This window comes from Salmo salar, chromosome 04 (genome assembly GCF_965601325.2).
Source record: "Salmo salar chromosome 04, fSalSal1, whole genome shotgun sequence".
In the NCBI taxonomy this organism is placed as follows: Eukaryota; Metazoa; Chordata; class Actinopteri; order Salmoniformes; family Salmonidae; genus Salmo; species Salmo salar.
Window position 1 is genome coordinate 74,101,853 of NC_138294.1, and position 27,510 is coordinate 74,129,362.

Genomic DNA, 27,510 nt, shown 5'->3' on the forward strand with positions numbered 1-27,510 from the left:
CTGTATAGTTAGTAACTGTATAGCTAGGGACTGTATAGTTAGTAACTGTATAGCTAGGGGCTGTATAGTTAGTAACTGTACAGCTAGTGACTGTATATTTAGTAAATGTATAGCTAGGGACTGTATAGTTAGTAACTGTATAGCTTGTGACTGTATATTTAGTAACTGTATAGCTAGTGACTGTATTGCTAGGGACTGTATAGTTAGTAACTGTATAGCTAGTGACTGGATATTTAGTAACTGTATAGCTAGGGACTGTATAGTTAGTAACTGTATAGCTAGGGACTGTATAGTTAGTAACTGTATAGCTAGGGACTGTATAGTTAGTAACTGTATAGCTAGGGACTGTATAGTTAGTAACTGTATAGCTAGGGACTGTATAGTTAGTAACTGTATAGCTAGGGACTGTATATTTAGTAACTGTATAGCTAGGGACTGTATAGTTGGTAACTGTATAGCTAGGGACTGTATAGTTAGTAACTGTATAGCTAGGGACTGTATAGTTAGTAACTGTATAGCTAAGGACTGTATAGTTAGTAACTGTATAGCTAGGGACTGTATAGTTAGTAACTGTATAGCTAGGGACTGTATAGTTAGTAACTGTATAGCTAAGGGCTGTATAGTTAGTAACTGTATAGCTAGGGACTGTATATTTAGTAACTGTATAGCTAGGGACTGTATAGTTAGTAACTGTATAGCTAGGGACTGTATAGTTAGTAACTGTATAGCTAGGGACTATATAGTTAGTAACTGTATAGCTAGAGACTGTATAGTTAGTAACTGTATAGCTAGGGACTGTATAGTTAGTGACTGTATAGGTAGTGAATGTATAGCTAGGGACTGTATAGTTAGTAACTGTATAGCTAGGGGCTGTATAGTTAGTAACTGTATAGCTAGGGACTGTATAGTTAGTAACTGTATAGCTAGGGACTGTATACTTAGTGACTGTATAGGTAGTGAATGTATAGCTAGGGACTGTATATTTAGTAAATGTATAGCTAGGGACTGTATATTTAGTAAATGTATAGCTAGGGACTGTATAGTTAGTACCTGTATTGCTAGGGACTGTATAGTTAGTAACTGTATAGTTAGTAACTGTATAGTTAGTAACTGTATAGCTAGTGACTGTATAGTTAGTAGGTGTACAGTTAGTAACTGTAATGCTAGTGACTGTATAGTTAGTAACTGTATTGCTAGTGACTGTATAGTTAGTAACTGTATAGGTAGTGACTGTATAGTTAGTAACTGTATTGCTAGTGACTGTATAGTTAGTAACTGTATAGCTAGTGACTGTATAGTTAGTAACTGTATACCTAGGGACTGTATAGTTAGTAACTGTATTGCTAGTGACTGTATAGTTAGTAACTGTATAGCTAGGGACTGTATAGTTAGTAACTGTATAGCTAGGGGCTGTATAGTTAGTAACTGTATAGCTAGTGACTGTATTGCTAGGGACTGTATAGTTAGTAACTGTATTGCTAGTGACTGTATAGTTAGTAACTGTATAGCTAGGGACTGTATAGTTAGTAACTGTATAGCTACAGACTGTATAGTTAGTAACTGTATTGCTAGTGACTGTATAGTTAGTAACTGTATTGCTAGTGACTGTATAGTTAGTAACTGTATAGCTAGGGACTGTATAGTTAGTAACTGTATAGCTAGGGACTGTATAGTTAGTAACTGTATAGCTAGTGACTGTATAGTTAGTAGCTGTACAGTTAGTAACTGTATTGCTAGGGACTGTATTGCTAGTGACTGTATATTTAGTAACTGTATAGCTAGGGACTGTATAGTTAGTAACTGTATAGCTAGTGATTGTATAGCTAGTAACTGTATAGTTAGTAACTGTGTAGTTAGTAACTGTATAGCTAGGGACTGTATAGTTAGTAACTGTATAGCTAGGGGCTGTATAGTTAGTAACTGTATAGCTAGTGACTGTATATTTAGTAAATGTATAGCTAGGGACTGAATAGTTAGTAACTGTATAGCTCGTGACTGTATGTTTAGTAACTGTATAGCTAGGGACTATATAGTTAGTAACTGTATAGCTAGAGACTGTATAGTTAGTAACTGTATAGCTAGGGACTGTATAGTTAGTGACTGTATAGGTAGTGAATGTATAGCTAGGGACTGTATAGTTAGTAACTGTATAGCTAGGGGCTGTATAGTTAGTAACTGTATAGCTAGGGACTGTATAGTTAGTAACTGTATAGCTAGGGACTGTATAGTTAGTGACTGTATAGGTAGTGAATGTATAGCTAGGGACTGTATATTTAGTAAATGTATAGCTAGGGACTGTATAGTTAGTACCTGTATTGCTAGGGACTGTATAGTTAGTAACTGTATAGTTAGTAACTGTATAGTTAGTAACTGTATAGCTAGTGACTGTATAGTTAGTAGGTGTACAGTTAGTAACTGTATTGCTAGTGACTGTATAGTTAGTAACTGTATTGCTAGTGACTGTATAGTTAGTAACTGTATAGCTAGTGACTGTATAGTTAGTAACTGTATTGCTAGTGACTGTATAGTTAGTAACTGTATAGCTAGTGACTGTATCGTTAGTAACTGTATACCTAGGGACTGTATAGTTAGTAACTGTATTGCTAGTGACTGTATAGTTAGTAACTGTATAGCTAGGGACTGTATAGTTAGTAACTGTATAGCTAGGGGCTGTATAGTTAGTAACTGTATAGCTAGTGACTGTATTGCTAGGGACTGTATAGTTAGTAACTGTATTGCTAGTGACTGTATAGTTAGTAACTGTATAGCTAGGGACTGTATAGTTAGTAACTGTATAGCTACAGACTGTATAGTTAGTAACTGTATTGCTAGTGACTGTATAGTTAGTAACTGTATTGCTAGTGACTGTATAGTTAGTAACTGTATAGCCAGGGACTGTATAGTTAGTAACTGTATAGCTAGGGACTGTATAGTTAGTAACTGTATAGCTAGTGACTGTATAGTTAGTAGCTGTACAGTTAGTAACTGTATTGCTAGGGACTGTATTGCTAGTGACTGTATATTTAGTAACTGTATAGCTAGGGACTGTATAGTTAGTAACTGTATAGCTAGTGATTGTATAGTTAGTAACTGTATAGTTAGTAACTGTATAGTTAGTAACTGTATAGCTAGGGACTGTATAGTTAGTAACTGTATAGCTAGGGGCTGTATAGTTAGTAACTGTATAGCTAGTGACTGTATATTTAGTAAATGTATAGCTAGGGACTGAATAGTTAGTAACTGTATAGCTCGTGACTGTATATTTAGTAACTGTATAGCTAGTGACTGTATTGCTAGGGACTGTATAGTTAGTAACTGTATAGCTAGGGACTGTATAGCTAGGGACTGTATAGTCAGTAACTGTAGAGCTAGGGACTGTATATTTAGTAACTGTATAGCTAGGGACTGTATAGTTAGTAACTGTATAGCTAGGGACTGTATAGTTAGTAACTGTATTGCTAGTGACTGTATAGTTAATAACTGTATAGCTAGGGACTGTATAGTTAGTAACTGTATAGCTAGTGACTGTATAGTTAGTAACTGTATAGTTAGTAACTGTATAGTTAGTAACTGTATAGCTAGGGACTGTATAGTTAGTAACTGTATAGCTAGGGGCTGTATAGTTAGTAACTGTATAGCTAGTGACTGTATATTTAGTAAATGTATAGCTCCGGACTGTATAGTTAGTAACTGTATAGCTTGTGACTGTATATTTAGTAACTGTATAGCTAGTGACTGTATTGCTAGGGACTTTATAGTTAGTAACTGTATAGCTAGTGACTGTATATTTAGTAACTGTATAGCTAGGGACTGTATAGTTAGTAACTGTATAGCTAGGGACTGTATAGTTAGTAACTGTATAGCTACAGACTGTATAGTTAGTAACTGTATTGCTAGTGACTGTATAGTTAGTAACTGTATTGCTAGTGACTGTATAGTTAGTAACTGTATAGCTAGGGACTGTATAGTTAGTAACTGTATAGCTAGGGACTGTATAGTTAGTAACTGTATAGCTAGTGACTGTATAGTTAGTAGCTGTACAGTTAGTAACTGTATTGCTAGGGACTGTATTGCTAGTGACTGTATATTTAGTAACTGTATAGCTAGGGACTGTATAGTTAGTAACTGTATAGCTAGTGATTGTATAGCTAGTAACTGTATAGTTAGTAACTGTGTAGTTAGTAACTGTATAGCTAGGGACTGTATAGTTAGTAACTGTATAGCTAGGGGCTGTATAGTTAGTAACTGTATAGCTAGTGACTGTATATTTAGTAAATGTATAGCTAGGGACTGAATAGTTAGTAACTGTATAGCTCGTGACTGTATGTTTAGTAACTGTATAGCTAGGGACTATATAGTTAGTAACTGTATAGCTAGAGACTGTATAGTTAGTAACTGTATAGCTAGGGACTGTATAGTTAGTGACTGTATAGGTAGTGAATGTATAGCTAGGGACTGTATAGTTAGTAACTGTATAGCTAGGGGCTGTATAGTTAGTAACTGTATAGCTAGGGACTGTATAGTTAGTAACTGTATAGCTAGGGACTGTATAGTTAGTGACTGTATAGGTAGTGAATGTATAGCTAGGGACTGTATATTTAGTAAATGTATAGCTAGGGACTGTATAGTTAGTACCTGTATTGCTAGGGACTGTATAGTTAGTAACTGTATAGTTAGTAACTGTATAGTTAGTAACTGTATAGCTAGTGACTGTATAGTTAGTAGGTGTACAGTTAGTAACTGTATTGCTAGTGACTGTATAGTTAGTAACTGTATTGCTAGTGACTGTATAGTTAGTAACTGTATAGCTAGTGACTGTATAGTTAGTAACTGTATTGCTAGTGACTGTATAGTTAGTAACTGTATAGCTAGTGACTGTATCGTTAGTAACTGTATACCTAGGGACTGTATAGTTAGTAACTGTATTGCTAGTGACTGTATAGTTAGTAACTGTATAGCTAGGGACTGTATAGTTAGTAACTGTATAGCTAGGGGCTGTATAGTTAGTAACTGTATAGCTAGTGACTGTATTGCTAGGGACTGTATAGTTAGTAACTGTATTGCTAGTGACTGTATAGTTAGTAACTGTATAGCTAGGGACTGTATAGTTAGTAACTGTATAGCTACAGACTGTATAGTTAGTAACTGTATTGCTAGTGACTGTATAGTTAGTAACTGTATTGCTAGTGACTGTATAGTTAGTAACTGTATAGCCAGGGACTGTATAGTTAGTAACTGTATAGCTAGGGACTGTATAGTTAGTAACTGTATAGCTAGTGACTGTATAGTTAGTAGCTGTACAGTTAGTAACTGTATTGCTAGGGACTGTATTGCTAGTGACTGTATATTTAGTAACTGTATAGCTAGGGACTGTATAGTTAGTAACTGTATAGCTAGTGATTGTATAGTTAGTAACTGTATAGTTAGTAACTGTATAGTTAGTAACTGTATAGCTAGGGACTGTATAGTTAGTAACTGTATAGCTAGGGGCTGTATAGTTAGTAACTGTATAGCTAGTGACTGTATATTTAGTAAATGTATAGCTAGGGACTGAATAGTTAGTAACTGTATAGCTCGTGACTGTATATTTAGTAACTGTATAGCTAGTGACTGTATTGCTAGGGACTGTATAGTTAGTAACTGTATAGCTAGGGACTGTATAGCTAGGGACTGTATAGTCAGTAACTGTAGAGCTAGGGACTGTATATTTAGTAACTGTATAGCTAGGGACTGTATAGTTAGTAACTGTATAGCTAGGGACTGTATAGTTAGTAACTGTATTGCTAGTGACTGTATAGTTAATAACTGTATAGCTAGGGACTGTATAGTTAGTAACTGTATAGCTAGTGACTGTATAGTTAGTAACTGTATAGTTAGTAACTGTATAGTTAGTAACTGTATAGCTAGGGACTGTATAGTTAGTAACTGTATAGCTAGGGGCTGTATAGTTAGTAACTGTATAGCTAGTGACTGTATATTTAGTAAATGTATAGCTCCGGACTGTATAGTTAGTAACTGTATAGCTTGTGACTGTATATTTAGTAACTGTATAGCTAGTGACTGTATTGCTAGGGACTTTATAGTTAGTAACTGTATAGCTAGTGACTGTATATTTAGTAACTGTATAGCTAGGGACTGTATAGTTAGTAACTGTATAGCTAGGGACTGTATAGTTAGTAACTGTATAGCTAGGGACTGTATAGTTAGTAACTCTATAGCTAGGGACTGTATAGTTAGTAACTGTATAGCTAGGGACTGTATAGTTAGTAACTGTATAGCTAGGGACTGTATATTTAGTAACTGTATAGCTAGGGACTGTATAGTTAGTAACTGTATAGCTAGGGACTGTATAGTTAGTAACTGTATAGCTAGGGACTGTATAGTTAGTAACTGTATAGCTAGGGACTGTATAGTTAGTAACTGTATAGCCAGGGACTGTATAGTTAGCAACTGTATAGCTAGGGACTGTATAGTTAGTAACTGTATAGCTAGGGGTTGTATAGTTAGTAACTGTATAGCTAGGGACTGTATATTTAGTAACTGTATAGCTAGGGACTGTATAGTTAGTAACTGTATAGCTAGGGACTGTATAGTTAGTAACTGTATAGCTAGGGACTGTATAGTTAGTAACTGTATAGCTAGGGACTGTATAGTTAGTGACTGTATAGGTAGTGAATGTATAGCTAGGGACTGTATAGTTAGTAACTGTATAGCTAGGGGCTGTATAGTTAGTAACTGTATAGCTAGGGACTGTATAGTTAGTAACTGTATAGCTAGGGACTGTATAGTTAGTGACTGTATAGGTAGTGAATGTATAGCTAGGGACTGTATATTTAGTAAATGTACAGCTAGGGACTGTATATTTAGTAAATGTATAGCTAGGGACTGTATAGTTAGTAACTGTATTTCTAGTGACTGTATACTTAGTAACTGTATAGCTAGGGACTGTATAGTTAGTAACTGTATAGCTAGGGACTGTATAGTTAGTGACTGTATAGTTAGTAACTGTATAGCTAGGGACTGTATAGTTAGTAACTCTATAGCTAGGGACTGTATAGTTAGTAACTGTATAGCTAGGGACTGTATAGTTAGTAACTGTATAGCTAGGGACTGTATATTTAGTAACTGTATAGCTAGGGACTGTATAGTTAGTAACTGTATAGCTAGGGACTGTATAGTTAGTAACTGTATAGCTAGGGACTGTATAGTTAGTAACTGTATAGCTAGGGACTGTATAGTTAGTAACTGTATAGCCAGGGACTGTATAGTTGCAACTGTATAGCTAGGGACTGTATAGTTAGTAACTGTATAGCTAGGGGCTGTATAGTTAGTAACTGTATAGCTAGGGACTGTATATTTAGTAACTGTATAGCTAGGGACTGTATAGTTAGTAACTGTATAGCTAGGGACTGTATAGTTAGTAACTGTATAGCTAGGGACTGTATAGTTAGTAACTGTATAGCTAGGGACTGTATAGTTAGTGACTGTATAGGTAGTGAATGTATAGCTAGGGACTGGATAGTTAGTAACTGTATAGCTAGGGGCTGTATAGTTAGTAACTGTATAGCTAGGGACTGTATAGTTAGTAACTGTATAGCTAGGGACTGTATAGTTAGTGACTGTATAGGTAGTGAATGTATAGCTAGGGACTGTATATTTAGTAAATGTATAGCTAGGGACTGTATTTTTAGTAAATGTATAGCTAGGGACTGTATAGTTAGTAACTGTATTTCTAGTGACTGTATACTTAGTAACTGTATAGCTAGGGACTGTATAGTTAGTAACTGTATAGCTAGGGACTGTATAGTTAGTGACTGTATAGGTAGTGAATGTATAGCTAGGGACTTTATATTTAGTAAATGTATAGCTAGGGACTGTATATTTAGTAAATGTATAGCTAGGGACTGTATAGTTAGTAACTGTATAGCTAGGGACTGTATTGCTAGGGACTGTATAGTTAGTAACTGTATAGCTAGGGACTGTATAGTTAGTGACTGAATAGGTAGTGAATGTATAGCTAGGGACTGTATAGTTAGTAACTGTATAGCTAGGGACTGTATAGTTAGTAACTGTATAGCCAGGGACTGTATAGTTAGCAACTGTATAGCTAGGGACTGTATAGTTAGTAACTGTATAGCTAGGGGCTGTATAGTTAGTAACTGTATAGCTAGGGACTGTATATTTAGTAACTGTATAGCTAGGGACTGTATAGTTAGTAACTGTATAGCTAGGGACTGTATAGTTAGTAACTGTATAGCTAGGGACTGTATAGTTAGTAACTGTATAGCTAGGGACTGTATAGTTAGTGACTGTATAGGTAGTGAATGTATAGCTAGGGACTGTATAGTTAGTAATTGTATAGCTAGGGGCTGTATAGTTAGTAACTGTATAGCTAGGGACTGTATAGTTAGTAACTGTATAGCTAGGGACTGTATAGTTAGTGACTGTATAGGTAGTGAATGTATAGCTAGGGACTGTATATTTAGTAAATGTATAGCTAGGGACTGTATATTTAGTAAATGTATAGCTAGGGACTGTATAGTTAGTAACTGTATTTCTAGTGACTGTATACTTAGTAACTGTATAGCTAGGGACTGTATAGTTAGTAACTGTATAGCTAGGGACTGTATAGTTAGTGACTGTATAGGTAGTGAATGTATAGCTAGGGACTTTATATTTAGTAAATGTATAGCTAGGGACTGTATATTTAGTAAATGTATAGCTAGGGACTGTATAGTTAGTAACTGTATAGCTAGGGACTGTATTGCTAGGGACTGTATAGTTAGTAACTGTATAGCTAGGGACTGTATAGTTAGTGACTGAATAGGTAGTGAATGTATAGCTAGGGACTGTATAGTTAGTAACTGTATAGCTAGGGACTGTATAGTTAGTAACTGTATAGCTAGGGGCTGTATAGTTAGTAACTGTATAGCTAGGGACTGTATATTTAGTAACTGTATAGCTAGGGACTGTATAGTTAGTAACTGTATAGCTAGGGACTGTATAGTTAGTAACTGTATAGCTAGGGACTGTATAGTTAGTAACTGTATAGCTAGGGACTGTATAGTTAGTGACTGTATAGGTAGTGAATGTATAGCTAGGGACTGTATAGTTAGTAACTGTATAGCTAGGGGCTGTATAGTTAGTAACTGTATAGCTAGGGACTGTATAGTTAGTAACTGTATAGCTAGGGACTGTATAGTTAGTGACTGTATAGGTAGTGAATGTATAGCTAGGGACTGTATATTTAGTAAATGTATAGCTAGGGACTGTATATTTAGTAAATGTATAGCTAGGGACTGTATAGTTAGTAACTGTATGGCTAGGGACTGTATAGTTAGTGACTGTATAGGTAGTGAATGTATAGCTAGGGACTGTATATTTAGTAAATGTATAGCTAGGGACTGTATAGTTAGTAACTGTATAGCTAGGGACTGTATAGTTAGTAACTGTATAGCTAGGGACTGTATTGCTAGGGACTGTATAGTTAGTAACTGTATAGCTAGGGACTGTATAGTTAGTGACTGAATAGGTAGTGAATGTATAGCTAGGGACTGTATAGTTAGTAACTGTATAGCTAGGGACTGTATAGTTAGTAACTGTATTGCTAGGGACTGTATAGTTAGTGACTGTATAGGTAGTGAATGTATAGCTAGGGACTGTATAGTTAGTAACTGTATAGCTAGGGACTGTATAGTTAGTGACTGTATAGGTAGTGAATGTATAGCTAGGGACTGTATAGTTAGTAACTGTATAGCTAGTGACTGTATAGTTAGTAACTGTATAGCTAGGGACTGTATAGTTAGTGACTGTATACGTAGTGAATGTATAGCTAGGGACTGTATAGTTAGTAACTGTATAGCTAGTGACTGTATAGTTAGTAACTGTATAGCTAGGGACTGTATAGTTAGTGACTGTATAGGTAGTGAATGTATAGCTAGTGACTGTATAGGTAGTGAATGTATAGTTAGTTACTGTGTAGCCAGTGAATGTATAGGTAGTGAGTGTATAGCTAGTGAATGTATAGCTAAAGAATGTATAGTTAGTGACTGTATAGCTAGTGACTGAATAGCTAAAGAATGTATAGCTAGTGACTGTATAGCTAGTGACTGTATAGTTAGTGACTGTATAGCTAGTGACTGAATAGCTAAAGAATGTATAGCTAGTGACTATAGCTAGTGACTGTATAGCTAGTGAATGTATAGCTAGTGACTGCAGAGTTAGTGACTGTGTAGCTTGTGACTGTACAGCTGGTGAATGTAAAGGTAGGGACTGTAAAGGTAGGGACTGTATAGTTAGTGACTGTATAGTTAGTGACTGTATAGTTAGTGACTGTATAGCTAGTGAATGTATAGCTAAAGAATGTATAGCTAGTGACTGTATAGCCAGTGACTGTATAGTTAGTGAATGTATAGTTATTTAATGTAAGGGTAGTGACTGTGTAGCTAGCCTCCCATGAGTCCTACTCTTATTTGATGGAGCAGGTACACGAGTCAGAATGAGAGTGCAATCTCACCAACGGGAATGAACAGGCCCCAGACTTCACTAATCTTTGTAGGTTCAGCTGTACTGTTGAAGCACAATGGGATGTTTTGGAGGCAAACGTTTTTAGAGAGATATTCCACTTAGCGTTTGATGTCAGGCGACGTCTTTTGAATGTCTATTTTGGGGCTTTTTTTTATGTGATCCGGACCAGCCTTGATTTCACCTTCCACGGACATTGATTTTTGGTCCAGACCGGCCTATATTTTACCCAAACAAAGACGTTCTGATTTGGTCCCATCAGGATCGGCCTTGATTTAGCCCAAACATAGACATCTACTGTATGTTTCACAGGTTTGGACAGCATAGGACAGCACAGTACCGTACACAGTACAGTAAAGAAAAGTAGAGTACAGTACAATAGAGTACAGTACAATACAGTAGAGCACACTAGAATACAGTATATAAAAGTATAGTGTACTGTATTGTACTCTACTGAATTAAACTACTGTACTGTACTGAATTAAAACTATACTGTACTCTACTACACTGTTCTCTCATCAATCACTCCAGTGTTTAATTGGTATATTGTAATTACTTCGCCACCATGGCCTATTTATTGCCTTACCTCCCTTATCTTACCTCATATGCACACACTGTATATAGATTTTTTCTACTGTATTATTGATTATGTTTGTTTATTCCATGTGTAACTCTGTTGTTGTATGTGTCGAACTGCTTTGCTTTATTCTTGGCCAGGTCGCAGTTGTAAATGAGAACTTGTTCTCAACTAGCCTACCTGGTTAAATAAAGGTGAAATAAAAATAAATAAAAAAAAAAAATTGTTGAAATTTGGCCATAGAATCAATGACTGAAAAATTACATATTTTAAACTTCCAGAAAATACATTTACATTTACATTTAAGTAATTTAGCAGACGCTCTTATCCAGAGCGACTTACAAATTGGTGCATTCACCTTATGATATCCAGTGGAACAACCACTTTACAATAGTGCATCTAAATCTTTTAAGGGGGGGGGGGGGGTAGAAGGATTACTTTATCCTATCCTAGGTATTCCTTAAAGAGGTGGGGTTTCAGGTGTCTCCGGAAGGTGGTGATTGACTCCGCTGTCCTGGCGTCGTGAGGGAGCTTGTTCCACCATTGGGGTGCCAGAGCAGCGAACAGTTTTGACTGGGCTGAGCGGGAACTGTGCTTCCTCAGAGGTAGGGGGGCCATACAAATACATATTTGTACCTTTCATTTAGCATCTAAAATGCACCTGATTTCTACGAAAAATACGTATCTTCAACATCTGGTAAATACTTATTTTCAACGTCCATACAAAATGCATTTTTGACGTCCGGAAAATACATCTTCTAACCTTTCATTCAGCACCTGGAAAATACATCTAAAATCCATATTTCCAACGTCTTTTTGGTTACTTGGGTCTAATGTTTCATATAGCCCTGATGTCTACCCACCACACCATGTAAGTTCACATAAGATACAAACAGACACCTGTATAGACATTTCCCACAGCTGCTATAGAGAAAAACGTGCACAGTCAGTTAGACACACCGGAGACACCAAAAAACAGCTTCCTTCGACGCGTCGACGAACAACTATAAAAAGTGTCTATCGATGATGGATTGATGTCGGTGTCTGTTCTGTCTCGGGCCGTGACATCACAGTTGCTATGAGAGACGGAATTTTAGAACCAAACCAAACAAAACATTGTGCCAACATTATGATATCATGATTCTTTGAAAGGAAACACCTAATCAGGCAGGAAGGGTGGGCAGAGACGGTGGTAAAAGTGATTTATTATTGGAGGTAATACAAGGTATTGTTCATGTTGCTGGTGGTGTTTCTTCAACTGTGGAGTGATTTGGCCCTTGGTCCAACAAAAACATTACAGGCTCCATTGAAAAGTATGCAAGGACACTCACCTGTTTGCCTTAGGGCCATGGCCTCACATGCAGTACTAGTATGAAGAAAGATTGGACTCTAGAGTCTTTCAAAGAGCTTCACCCTCTCTGAATCTAGCGGGAATCTAAATGGAGCCCTACTGCTTACAGAAACAGGCGTACTGTAGATCTCAAATGATTAGACGGTTATTAGCTGTATTACCTCTACCTTACCATATTTGGTGTCATTATTGCTGTTTTGCTGGCACCATTTAATCTCTCTAGATCTAGAAAGGTTCCTAGTGGGTAGGCAGTAGAGACCATTTTGGAATTGGGACACTATGGGGTTTTCTCATTTGGGCAAAAGTCTGTCCTCCGTCCTCTCTCCTCCGTGACCCAGTAACCGATAAGTGGTCAAGGAGTGTGTGAATTCGTTAGTAGGCAAACTAAATATGGTCATCCCATCTTCAATAGCCTCCTTTTGGCGAGGAAGCACAAGTGTACCCTACCGGAGGCCTTTGCCCGAATAGTTTTTAAAGCTGCAATATGTAACCTTTTGAGCAACCTGACCAACTTTATACATACATGTGAGTTATAGATATGTTATTCTCATTGAAAGCAAGTCTAAGAAGCGCTATATCTGTTCTATATGCGCTATTTCCATGCTTCCCGTTCTTAAGTTACATTTTTGCTTCTTTTGCTTCTGGTTTTGTACACCCGCTTCAAACAGCTGAAAATACAATATTTTTGGTTAAGGAAAATATATTTCACAGCGGTTTAGATGGTACAATGATTCTCTACACTATAGTTGCTTTTTGTTTTTTGTCACAAACAGAAGTTAGGTAAACTATTAGAATTTTAGCAACCAGGAAATTGTGGAGCGATTTGTGCATAGTGCATCTTTAAATCTGCCAGATCCCCTTTGAATCAGCTATATCTTTCTCAATGGGAAAATGGAAACATTTAAAAACGACATGCTATGTATCCTTTTATCAATAAAATGTCTTGCATAACTAGCTAAATTAGTTTGTATCACTTTATACATTTATTTTGGAAATCTACCCTGTAAATGTAATTTGCCAAATGAAGCACGATTGTAGGAGTCCCATTTCATACAAGTGCATTTTTTCCCCACTTATCCTCGATTACTTTTGAGCTTTTTCAAAAGGAGGCCAGAGAGGATGGAGGAGAGAGGACGTAGGAGTTGAGCAAATCAAATTGACCCTGAGACCTGTCCTGTACATGTGTCCCCGCAAGTGCCACCACAGCCTGACCCTATTGTCCCCCGCAAGTGCCACCACAGCCTGACCCTACTCTTTTAACTTTAACACACAGACTAACATGGACCGAGACATAAACATTATATAGTTTAACCTGACTCTGAGAAGGAACAGAGCCAGTTACAATTCTCCCTCCCACCTTCTCCTCCCCGGCCCTGACCCTTTAATGTTTGCTGATCTGTCAGGTGGAAGCAATATGGTAGAAGCTTCAACACTACACTGCTGATGCATATCCAGGCCCATCCTACATGCGAAGATCAAGCAGTTAGGGCCAAGGGGGAGGAATAGGGAGCAATTTCGGACTGGCTGATCCGACAGACAGACAGGTCATGAATTCAAATGAATATTTTTTAAAGGACTATGTTTTCTCTGCGTAAGGGAAAGCTGCTAAGTGGCATTTTAATGGCTCAACTAGATAAGTATAAACCCAGTAGCCATCAAAATAAAAGCCTCAGACATTTCAAATCAAACTGAGAGAGACAAGTGACATGAGATAACTCTCTACAGTGGTACAGGATAACAAGAGCTTCAGGCCCAAATAGAGCTGCCTTATAATCTCCATCTGCTCCCCCAACTGTTCAGGACAGGGAAATGGCCTTTCCCATTGCATCTGCTCTAACAAACTCCAACACTCGCCCCATGCAACCTAGTTTGACTGACGAGCCATGCATAAATCATGTAAAATCATCCATTGATGGCAACTGGAAACTTGCGAGAAAATTTGAGTTAGGTGTCGAGATCTGAAGGTGCCTTATTGTGTTGCGTGTGATTGCCATCTGCTGGTTTTAGAGAGAACATTTCATTTTCTAAAGGAATGTGGCAGCCTGGTCCTAGATCAGTTTGTGTGGTCTTTGTTGTTTCTCTAGCGCAGGGATCATCAACTAGATGCAGCTGCAGGACCATTTTTTCTTGAAAGGATGGTCAGGGGGCCGGAACGTAATTACAAATCATTTGTAAACTGCAAATTAACCGCAAGAAGCACAAACAGATAAAATATTTGACAAAAATATAATCATTTCAAACCTTGCTTACGTTTGTATACGATCATATATGTCTCTCTATTATGTGTGGGGATACTTTGGCACAGATTTACAAAATAAAATCAGTTGGAGCTGATTTGCGGGTGTTTTTGCTTTTTTTTTATGTCCAACAAAAAATGTAAATCAACTGTTGGGGAACCCTGCTCTAGTGGTTATACGACTATAGGAGTTGGCTATACAGCACTAACAGATCAGGGACAAGGCTAGGAACGTGGGAGGAAAGAAACAGAAGGTGCATCTCAATAAGCTGAAGTTGCATCCTCTTCTACTCTCCTTCATCTGTACTGAAGACATATGGAAAATGATGCCTACCGGAAACCAGCTTTCACTTGTCCAGATCTTTCTAATCAGTTACGTCAAAGGACTAGAGTGGAAGACACTGCAGACTTCAGAGATGCACCCAGAGTGAAACAGAGACCAGAGATGCGTTTAGTTTGGTTCAACATTTTCTACGTTGTGTGACGGTTTGTACTGAACGACATGTTTCCACAAAACTGTGCACACCGTTCTTCAACAGCCTTTGAAGTAGGCTTCGCTTGCTCCCGTTTGGTGGGTGTGACGAGGTGTAGCCTGATCAATATGGGAGTGACCATTAGAAATCACAAAACTCATGCAGCCAACCATACACAATCGCCCTCTGGGCCACCATAATCACACCGTTCTTCTACTGGTCGTTCAGTACAATACCTTTTCCATTAAATTACACCCTGGGTGGTGTTCATTGGGTCCCACCATAGCAAAACGATAAACGTTAATGAGTGTTTCTTCTTGGACAACTTCAGATAGTACCTCCCTGTTTCACTCTGTTTCGGAACATTTTCTCCAATTTTGTGGCTACTGAAGAAACCCTAGAGTTCTCTGTGCAAACTGAGGAAGAGGCATGTACAGAAAATAACAGACTCTGGTTCAAAATAATTCATCAAATCAGTTTTATTTGTCTTTAAGGGGTGTCTGATTTCACAAGTTGCAACAAAATAATTCCTCTCAATCAATGCTTAGTTTATTTAATTAAAGAGCCCATTCTCTTCTCAGATAAGAAATTCCTCAAAAAGGACACACTACAAACAAAAAAACATATATGTATATATCAAATCAGATATATAAATATATATGAAAAAATCAGATAATGTTATCAAAAATAACAGGAGGCAGGGAGTGTTGAAGGTTGTGAATAAACTGCATATGGTAAATTACACAGCCAAGATGGGACATGAGATGACAGACACCATTGTGAGGATGGAAGTCCAATTTGGGACAGAAAACGTTAACATACACCATGTAGTGTCATAGAGAGAGAGAGAGAGAGAGAGAGAGAGAGAAAAAATAATAATAATTTGAATCCAAAAACAACGAAGCACAGCAAACTAATTCTGAACTGGAGTATATAAAACAAAAAAATACAGATTTGTGACGACGGGAGAGAAACACACATTGGAAGACTCCCGTAGGAGTCGACAAATAACTTTTTGTCTTAAGAAAATTAAGATAAAAGTTTGGGGGATTTTTGAACACGTGTACAGTGGTATTATACTAAGAGGACGATGGGAGTGCATGCAACGGATAAAACTGCCGCCAACCCGTTTTATAATGCCCCAAGGGTTTGCTTTCATTTTCGTTTTTTACCGAAAATTGTAGTTGACACAGAAAGAAAGACAGCCACAACCTGTAAATGCTGCCTGCCAACTCTGTTATCGCGCCGAGTTTTGTGGGTATCACAAAGGCAAGGGATACCAATTTGGTTCACTATATCCAGAGTTCCAAATCAAATCAAATGTTATTTGTCACATGCGATGAATACAACAGGTGTAGAACTTACCATCAAATGCTTACTTACAAGCCCTTAACCAACAATGCAGTTCAAGAAATAGAGTTAAGAATATATTTACTACATACAAATTATAAAATCAATCTGGACCATACATTTGCCCAAAAGTTCTATTCCAATTTTTCTCCTGATAGTTTTTTACATTTTAATTAATTTCATCAGCCCAGTTCTACTAATATAACTCCCTTCCCCCTTTTGTTTTTTTACAACCCGATTCAGTCTTAAATCTGAATTTAAATCCACTAGCCAGCCAGTCAGTGGGCCATACCATCGATAACCCTCCAGACCCGTGAGTCCTTTGATAGGAGCGGCCCTGTATGGATATGTGTGAAATCAAAGCAGCAAAAATACTGGAAACGTAAGCCTGCCACCTCAACACAGTAATTAATCCTGATCACACTGGCCATGCACACCTCACGGTCCACCCCACCGATGTTCCTACAGACTGAATGTGGATGGATGGTGACCTGGGATAAGGGTTGTGTTAGTGGGGGAGTGGAGACACTGCCATGCAGTCTGGTTGGTAAGGCATGCACTCCCAGTCCTCATTCCTCCCTGGCCGGGTGGGGGTAGGCGGGGGGTTCAGTTTACAGTAAGCCCAAGAGGGTAAGCCCTCTCTTGGGTATGAATAGTGGAGAGTCCCCCTGGAGAACCAGGCTGGAGGAGGATGACAGTGTGAGATGAGACGACACACTGAGGGTGGTGGGGGGTGGGATCTAGATCTGTGCTACAGTGGTTTGGAGATTCATGTTCATTTTTCTCATCATGATTCTATGATAACATGGTTGACTAAAGTGCCTGACAATCTTTGGTCTACCAACCCTACAGGTTGCGATACCGCAAGCCATGCCAGAACGCATTTGGAAGAAAACAAAGAAAACAACAGAACAAGCAGGAGAAAACAGCAAGACATTCCAGGTATTTTCATATTTCAGAATCCATCATTTTCATCAAAACTCTTGTTTCACTCACAGTTTCACAAATGTTAAAATAAATCTAAGCTATACAGATATATGTTAACATCCTCTTCATCAAACCCTGAGCAAAGAGAGGAACCTCCAAAGAGGCCGAACATAAGACTTCATACATTATTGTAAAAAAAAAAAAAAAAAGATCTGTCCGGAATAAGAATGAATATAAAGAGGATTATCAGGATATGTGTTTTGAATGCTGACCCTTGAACCGCGGGATTCAAAGGCTCTGGATTGGATGTCAGGGAAGGGGGTGGGGGATTGCACTTTAGCGACACATCGAGGTGCCCTAAGTTTCAAAGTGTAAGAGACTACTGGCTCTCTATACTCCGCCTCAAACCTCACAACAACGACATCGAGCTAGCAAGAGACAAAGGGACATTTTAAACGTATACCATAAAAATCCCTAAAGCCATCAATGTCACCCTCACCATATCAGGCCACACCACATATGTCATCGACTTAAACATCAAATCAATCAATAACAACCCATATGAGAACAACTGAACACTTCAAGATGGAGGCAAATGTCTCTGAAATGTCGATTTAAACCATAAAAGGCTCCCCACAGTGGCTGTGCTGCATTGTGAGGACATTAGTGGCGTCGACTTGTGAGGGCACGTGTATTCTGCTCTGGTCCAATAGGGTTCTGGTCAAAAGTAGTGCACTATATAGGGAATAGGGTGCCAGTTGGGACAGAACCCATGTGTACAGATGATGAGTCTGTCCTTCAGGCGTCTCACTGTGTGCTGTGGACTGACTCAGGAGATCTGCAGACTGCAGTGAGCAGCACATCCAGAGAGCCCTTTTAAAGCCATAATGGCCTCGTTAAGAAAGGGCCCCGTAGCCCAATTAACCCTGTGTTCCCTGGACTCTGAGCTGCTGAGTTGAGAGACTGGTCACCTGAAGCCAGTGACGGCCCGTCTAGACAATGTAGAGTAAGGGTACAAGGAGTGAGCGAGAAAGATGAAGAGACAAGAAGGGAGAGAGAAAGTGTAACAGACAAAAAAAGAGGGAGGGCGAGAGAGTGAGAGAGTGAGAGAGTGCACAATAAGAAGGCCTGGGATGTTTCTAGAAGGAGTGCCGTGGTCGTCTCAGGCAGACAGACAAAAGACTTGAGTCGAGGCACATTGATAGAGCTAGACTGAGCTGCACCACCTCACCACTCTCTGCCGCTGAGTCCGGGCCAAACAAGCCCATCATTTAGCAGTAGCAGCATTCAGCTTCCCCAGCCTCCTGCCTGCTCTGCCCTGCTCTCGCTCCAGCGGTTACAGAACAAGCCGTCTGCTAACTGTCTGCCAGCCGGCCCGCAGTGCACTCATCACTTTCACACACGACCGCCCCGGGAAGCAGGGTCCAACATTAACTTTTTTTTCTACTGGACCGAACAAAATTTCTACTGGCCCAGACATGGGGTAGTTTATAAATGCATTAGGGTCATGGAGGGCCTAGGTTGACCTGCTTTCACTCTATTCAGCTAGTAATAGGCTACATTTGGTTATTAGGGTATATATTAAAAAGCTGTGTAATATAATTTAGCAATGTAAGACATTCTATTCTTTAAAATGGCATTGTATTAATTGCATTCCCTTTTGTTTCTAAAGTAGGAGATTTACTGCTTTTTAAAAGAGATATCTTGCTACAGTAGGCTAGCCAAGATGAACACTAGGTGTCTTTTAGCATTCTTATTGCAGACTAACAGTAGCTACTAGCCAGTCTATTGCTAGTTTTCTTCACTATTAAAATGTTTACTTTTGTGATTCACTTTCCCTAAAATAAAAAAGCTCAGTGAGTGGATTGATGAGTGCTTCTTTTTACTCTGGACAGCTTGTGTGTGCAGTGTGAAGGCGTCAACTCATTTATTACTTGAGTGCTCGAGAAATTGTAATTCGCGAGGATCGTGGTTGAATGAATAGCCAATCATATTGCTCAGATACAAATAGCATGACTCTTCCGTGTGCAGTCTTCAATAGTTTTCTATGGCAGACTGCGATACAGCAGGTAAATGTTCAACTGGAACTCCAAAATGCACTGAGAAGTTACTGACCCGGTCGGGCCAGTGACTGACGAGATCCACTGGCCCGACAAATGTAGTTTTTTTTACTGGCCCCGGGCCAGTTTGGTTCTGGACTGGAGTGTTTTCTGCAGAAAACAGCTGAGTCCCCACAATGCAGGGGTCTACAGAGAACAAGAGAGTCACCACAATGTAGGGGTCTAGAGAGAACAGCAGTCCCCACAATGCAACTGTCCCCTATAAAGAAAAGCAGTCCCCACAATGCAGCAGTCTCCTACACAGGAGAGCAGAACCCACACAATGCAGTAGTGTCCTACAGAGAGCAGAGTCCCCACAATACAGTAGTCTCCTACAGAGAGCAGAGTCCCCACAATACAGTAGTCTCCTACAGAGAGCAGAGTCCCCACAATACAGTAGTCTCCTACAGAGAGCAAAGTCCCCACAATGCAAACTTGAACTTGCAAACAGAACTTCAGGGGACAGGGTCATGTTAATGTCGAACCCTGCCCGGAAGCACAGTGGCCCGGTTTGGCTCTGGACTGGAGTGTTTTTCTGCAGAAAACGGCTTTGTCCCCACAATGCAGTAGTCTCCTACAGAGAGCAAAGTCCCCACAATGCAAGCTTGAACTTGCAAACAGAGCTTCAGGGGACAGGGCCACATTGACATAACTGACGCAAAGGAGCAGAACAAGAGTCTGTACATAGATCACCTTTGTTGGATGTGCCACAAATAATGCATCCTGACCAGGGACCACTACTTATTAAAATAGCCTCCAAGACCTGATCATGTTAATTCAAATCATGATGATTAACTCAAGCTAAAATGTAGTCGGCGCATGTAGGTTTGAAGCAAAGTTATTTTTGTTCTCACACACACACACACACACACACACACACACACACACACACACACACACACACACACACACACACACACACTTCCCTCCTTTCTCAAATGTATTCAATTGCCTAGGACAGCCTTTTTATGTCTGCTCAGCATTAAAACTAGAATCATGTTTTGAGTTTGAGCAGAAATAAAGTGTGTGTACACATGATATAAATGTACCTCTCAAGTGCAGTTTGATGGCTTCAGACTTTAAGTGCTAACAGAATCTACAGAAGCTTCTAATCAAGTTTGTCATCCAAAAATTGCGTTCATATGGTAATGTTTTCTCTAAAAACACATTTTGTTATTATTATCCTGTATTTACAGCCCAATGATTGGTGCTCCATGCTAGCAGCGCTGATGCCAAAACAAACGTCACTTCCTCGTTGCAATTATAAACACATGCCATGGATGGGCACTCTGGTTAAAATCACCAGCACTTCAATTTAGCTGTAAATTTGTAATAATTATCTACACGTTAACATTATTTCATTCATTTATACAGAATTATTGCCTTCAGATTGGAAGGCTAAGGAGGAATATTTTTAAGAGAATAACATAAAACTCAAGGCTGTATGGGTTTTGTGACCAATATCAGGTGGATCACATTTAACAATTGTGCATTGTATAAGTATGACTGGGGTCATTTCCCACCTAGCTGACCTTTCTTAAGGAGGCAACCAAGTAAGGGACAACTCTAAATTCATCCCCACAACAGGAAATCATGAGGGAAAGTAGAATGTATGAAATGAGTGTGTCACCACCACCAAGACTTTCTTCTTCTATTCGACAATCTTTGTGAAAATAAATCATTTTGGAGCAGGGCCGCATGCAGCTGTGTAGTCATCCTGCTCCAGCATCATGCTAGGAACCTTACTGTTTTCTATCTAAACTTCAGGTTAATCTATTCTACATGGGGTTTTACATTGTCCTCGCCATTTTCAACCTAGCCCGTTTTATTGCTCAAACTCAATGGTTCCCAACTCCAGTCCTCAACAGTCCCCAACAGCACACACTTTTGTTGTAGCCCTGGACAAACATATCTGATTCTACTCATTGAGGGCCTGATGATTAGTTGACAAGTTGAATCAGGTGTGCTTCTCTGGGACTACAATAAAAATGTGAACTGTTGGGGGTACTGGAGGACCTGAGTCGGGAACCAGTGCTCTTACTGACACCTTGTGAGCGGTCCCTAGTGGGCACCATTTGACGTTAAAGAGGAACTGACAGCGTTTTGGCACCATTGAATCTCATTAAAATATGGTGCATTTCTTTACATTTTGTGACAAGTGAGCACATAGAAATGGTCATTTCACGTTTTTATACATTCATAGAATGTTTGGGAATGACGTCGAGTCAGGTATTTGTGAAAATTCTATAGTAATATTAGTGGGAAAGTGGCTGTGTGTCTGGGCAATTAATAGACACAGCATACCGCATTAAATAAAAACTAATAAGAACTTGTCAGTATTGTCCCGGATCAGAATCTTCACAGACCGGTACACCGTACCTAATCAGAGCTACAATCGGCCTATATGCAAATAAGCCATTGCCATATGGGGATAATGCCATTCACTTTGAACTGTGTTTACAGGCAGTTACAACAGCACGACATTAGGTCATAAAAAGCGCTCAGCAAAACCCACAAAATACACCTGAATGGTTTTCTTTAAAAGGGGCAGTTCAGTCAAAAATGTGATTTCCAGTTTTTTTTTAATGATATTCCAACACTATAAAGGTTGAAATAACACTCTGAAATTGTGAAAATTATGATAATACCCTTTTAATAAGAGCTTTGTGGAAGACAAAAAAAAAACTCTTGGAATTTCAACCTGCTCAGGTGGGATGGAGTTTTTGGCCAACAGCATGACATCACAATCTGATCAGATTATTCTGACCAATTACCATTCAACTTTTATTTGCATATGTTTCCTCCTACTTTGAAGGGGTAAGCGGGGTAGGCTCAGGACCAGGAGTGGGCAAACTATTTGGCTCGAGGACCACATCAGGATTTCTAAATTCAACTTAGGGAGCAAATTTTTTGTCTGTCAAAATCTATTTGCGGGCCAGAAAAAGTGCAGTTATTTGAAAATATATAGGTCCATTATAATTTCTACATATCTTCTATCTAGTTTTAGACATTCAACACAGTGGCCTGGAGTGTTTTTTTAACCCATAATAATCTGCCCCCCAAAAAAATAAACTCCCGCCGGCCGGATTGAAAGGGCTTGCTAGCGGCCGTAGTTTGCCTACCCCTGCTCTAGACTAGAGTCTAGACGATCCTATCCACCAATTAGGGCTGTGTATGTAAATATATTTACATTTGTATCAACAAACAATCAGACTGAGCATTTCAATGTCAAAACGAGGCTCAGGTAAAAAAAAAAAAAAAAAGAAGTTGTTTCATGAAATAAAACAGTGATTTATTAAACATATCATTGATTTAAAATGAAAAATAATGCATGGGGGCTTTAAATATGTAAATACCAGAAGAGTTAAATCTAGTGAAGGATAAACTCAGTCAAACTTTTTCAGCGTGTAGTTACACTATTACGATGGGGAATAGCCTGCTTGCTCTCCCTGCTGTAGCCTACCGTCTGTCCCATAACCCACGTTTTTGACAATTTAACGGGATTTACCAGCTTGCTAGCCTGCACATTTGATCGATACCAAATACATTTGATTGACAACTAAGATATATGGTAACTGTGGATAACAGTCATTCAGGTTCAGAAGTGAGTGCGTTTTGTTGTTAGCTAGCGAACCAAATGACAACTGCAATTTAGCAGTCTGTCAGGGCCTCCCGTGGCGCAGCGGTCTAAGGCACTGCAGTGCTTGACGCGTCACTACATTTCCGGGTTGTGTTGTAGCTGGCCGCAACAGGGAGACCCATGAGGCGTCGCACAATTGGCCCAGCGTCGTCCAGGTTAGGGAAGGGTTTGGCCGGCCGGGTGTCCTGTTGCGAGCCGGGCGCATGCACGCTGACACTATCGGCAGTTGTACGGTGTTTCCTCCGACACATTGGTGCGGCTGGCTTCCAGGTTGAGCGAGCAGTGTGTCAAGAAGCAGTGTGGCTTGGCAGGGTCGTGTTTCGGAGGATGCATGGCTCTCGACCTTTGCCTCTCCTGAGTCTGTAGGGAGTTGCAGCGATGGGATAAGACTAACTACCAATTGGGGAGAAAAAATACATAAAATAATATAAAGTCTGTCACTTACCCACTCATCCAAGCGTTGACATTAAATCCTCCCAGCAGCTAGCTAGGTACAAGGTAATGTGTTTTTAGCTTGCCCAAAAATACAAAAATAAATCAGATAGACTTATGATCATTGCCCTTGATAGTTTTGTCGAAAATATTGAGCGAGTGAAACTTAAACAGTTCATCACTCGAATGGCTGCAAGCAGCAAACAATGTAAATCACAGCTCATACAACCTGATAGCAATATTTTTTTTACTACCAAAAACGTATTGGTAAAATATATTAATCATGCATTGACTGCATCCATCTATTCTGCCACCAATACCAGACTATACATCATGGAATTTTGAGAAAAATCTAACTTATATATACAGTACCAGTCAAAAGTTTGGACTCATTCAAGGGTTTTTCTTTATTTTTACTATTTTCTACCGTGTAGAATAATAGTGAAGACATCAAAACTATGAAATAACACATGGAATAATGAAGTAACCAAAAAAAGTGTTAAACAAATCTAAATATATTTTAGATTCTTCAAAGTAGCCCTCCTTTGCCTGGATGACAGCTTTGCACACTCTTGGCATTCTCTCAACCAGCTTCATGAGAATGCTTTTCCAACAGTCTTGAAGGAGTTCCCACATATGCTGAGCACTTGTTGGCTGCTTTTCCTTCACTCTGTGGTCCAACTCATCCAAAACCATCTCAATTGGGTTGAGTTTGGGTAATTGTGGAGGCCAGGTCATCTGATGCAACACTCCATCACTCTCCTTCTTGGTCAAATAGCCCTTCCACAGCCTGGAGTTGTGTTTTGGGTCATTGTCCTGTTGAAAAACAAATGAAAAGTCCCACTAAGCGCAAACCATATGGGATGGCGTATCGCTACAGAATGCTGTGGTAGCCATGCTGGTTAAGTGTGCCTTGAATTCTAAATAAATCACAGACTGTCACCAGCAAAGCACCCCCACACCATCACACCTCCTCCTCCATGCTTCACGGTGGGAACCACACATGTGGAGATCATCCATTCACCTACTCTGCGTCTCACAAAGACACAGTGGTTGGAAGGCCTGACACGACCACGAAGGCCTGAATCACAGTCTCCTGAATCACTGTCTCCTCTGAACAGTGGATGTTGAGATGTCTGTTACTTGAACTCTGTGAATCATTTATTTTGGTTACTACATGATTCCACATGTGTTATTTCATAGTTTTGATGTCTTCACTATTATTCTACAATGTAGAAAATAGTAAAAATAAAGAAAAACCCTGGAATGAGTAGGTGTGTCCAAACTTTTGACTGGTACATATATATATATATATACATATAAAATATATATTAAAATAACCTCTTATAAAGTTGGTTTTGAGGGATAAACTGGGAATTTGATATTTTGGAGTGATATTATGATTGTCTGTTTCATATAGGCAAAGTAGTTAAAACGGTGTCAGTTCCACTTTAAATGGGACGCCCAGTGGTATACAAGCCCCTCCCATGTGGCCCCCAGACCCCTTTGCCAGAGGGCAGCATTGACCTAACAGAAGTACCCCTGACACCTTTTGCCGGAGGGCAAAATGTATCTAACAGAAGAACCTAATCACCCACACCCGGCAAACTTGACCTCGAGTGACCATAAAGTCTTGTGTCTCCACCAATTAAAAGCAGCTTCAGTTGTCGCTGTAGCAACCGAGCCGAACCCGGTACTAAACAACCTACCCCATTCCTTCTAATGCCGCTGCAGCGCTCCCAGAGAAGTCCAAAGATGGTGGATAAATGAAGATAGTTCACTCAGGCCGTTTACAAGATCATTTTTTTCCCAGTTCAGGTGTACTTAAGGGGGTGGCTCTCCCATAGACACCAATGTAATAGCAGCTGGGTCTGGTCTACCTCGTTCGTGGACTTCCATTGAAACAGAAAAAAATGAGGGAGTGGGATATCTCGCTTCCTCTTCCGTCTCTGAGAAGTCCTGCGTGTGTAAACATACGGACTAATCTTTTGCTAAGCCTCCCCCTTTAGGCAGGGAGGACACAGCGCATAATATAGAGGCTCCTCCCCCTCTCTGGGGAGGGGTGGAGCTTGTGATGCCCCACCCCCTGTGTGACACTGAGGGGTGGGGCTTATAGACTTACTGTAAACAGACGCAGCAGGGCAGCACACAGAACTCTGTTGGGCCATAAACAACAAAGGAGGAAGACGGGAGCGCTGCAGGCGCACCGATTGGCCAGCGGCAGCAGCCATAGAGACAGGCAAATGAGGAGAAAGGACAATGGGAGGTGTCAAAGTGGATAAAGGAGAGTGGGGTTCCACAATCCAATCACATTAAATGGGTTTTTTGTGTAGCTATGCTGGTGCAAAGAGCTTGGAGAAAACATTTCTACTTCATTGTCTCCTTCAAATGTGGATGAGGTGACACCCGTACCTAGCTTAGTTTGTAAATATCCATCCCACCCCTCCAACCCACCCCTTGTCCCTCCACCCAGCCTTGTCACTATTTCTATCTGCATGCCTAGCCCCCTACCCCGCTTCTCCTCCTTTCCCGCCGGTCTTTTAAAGATCAGGACTGGGTGGGTGGACAAACACGTCATAAAATGGGGATCTTCAAAACTTGACACATAAAAATCATTGACACCAAATAGAACAAATCAAGAAATTCTACAGACACATTCATCTACACTGTAACAGACCCTCCAATCAGCAGATCTAGTAATAGAGGGGCAGGGGGCGAGGCTGGGGGAGTGTCTCAACACTGCACAGGTCACATAATATGGGGGAAGAAGCAAGACCCCCCCCCAATCCCCCCAACGAAAAAAGCCAGGAGTTCCATTCTCAGTCTTCTTCATATCCTTTCGGGAAACTCCACTGTAGCACTCCAAATATAACCATGTCCAGTCCCTATAATCCAGAAGGGGGGGGGGGGGTAGGAACCCCCCAAAGATCTAAGGAGGGGGGTCAAAAATCATCATCAGTATCGCTTGGACTGGGCATGGGTGGAAGAGCAGTAGCTAGTGTAATCATAGTAGTAACGATAGTAGTAGTAGAAGTAGTGATAATAGTAGTAGTAGTAGTTTTGGGGAGACTGTGGTGAGTAGCCATAGTGCCTTTGCAGTAGTAGTAGTAAGTAGTAGTCAATGGTGGTTCGTTTTTGTGTGACTCGAGCGCAGATAGAGTAGAGAGAACCAAGAAAGATCCGAGAGAGCACAATGGTGACGGAGTGAGCTCTCCAGCTCTAATGGTCTCCCTTGGGTTGGTTGTCCGTGAGGGAGGGGCTAGGTGGGGGCAGGGGGGAGGAGTCCTGGTTGCCGGCAGCAGCGGTGGCGCGACGCTGGCGCTGGTAGAGCCGCCAGCCCTTGCGGCAAAGCAGCACGAACCAGTAGACCTGCGGTGCCAGGATGCATAAGTTGCCCAGGTTGACCGACAGCGTCAGATGGAACGGCACGCCGTAGATGGGGATGCCGTAGTGGCGGCCGTAGACCCAGTACATGTAGGGAAAGAGGGCGATTCGACACAGGAAGAAGCTGAGCAGCACCATGCCCCCATTGGCCTTGTGGACCCAGCAGTCCTGCAGACCCAGCTATGACAAACAAGAGGAGAGGAGGGAAGGATGTGTTGGGAAAATATTCAAAAGAGACAAAGAGAGAGAAAAGAAGTCATTATATGGTCAAACAGTGTTGAAATTCTAAATGAGCAGAACATAAACTGGGCTGGAATACCTGGGCCTGTTCAAATACTTTGAAAATGCATTCTTCCTTCCTTCCTCCTTTCCATGATGAAATTAGTGATCTGACACGACTGAACTCTATGATGTGGTACCCATGCATAATGATAGATCAGTTGATACACCATTACAGGAAGGGAAGCAGGCATTCTAACATGGCCCATAAGTGACAATGGATCTGCAGTACCCAACC

The 27,510-nt window shown here is 40.1% G+C and overlaps 1 protein-coding gene across 2 annotated transcripts in view; it reads right to left on the bottom strand.

Moving 5' to 3' along the window:
• Nucleotides 1-15,622: 15,622 nt before the first annotated feature.
• Nucleotides 15,623-27,510, bottom strand: part of LOC106603725 (TLC domain-containing protein 3A) — a 57,712-nt gene continuing 45,824 nt past the window's right edge. For both annotated transcript variants that reach the window (XM_045717279.2, XM_014197762.3), the window contains exon 5: nucleotides 15,623-27,173. In XM_045717279.2, the coding sequence (XP_045573235.1) occupies nucleotides 26,869-27,173 (305 nt within the window). In that variant the 3' untranslated portion in view covers nucleotides 15,623-26,868. The remainder of the gene's footprint in view (nucleotides 27,174-27,510) is intronic.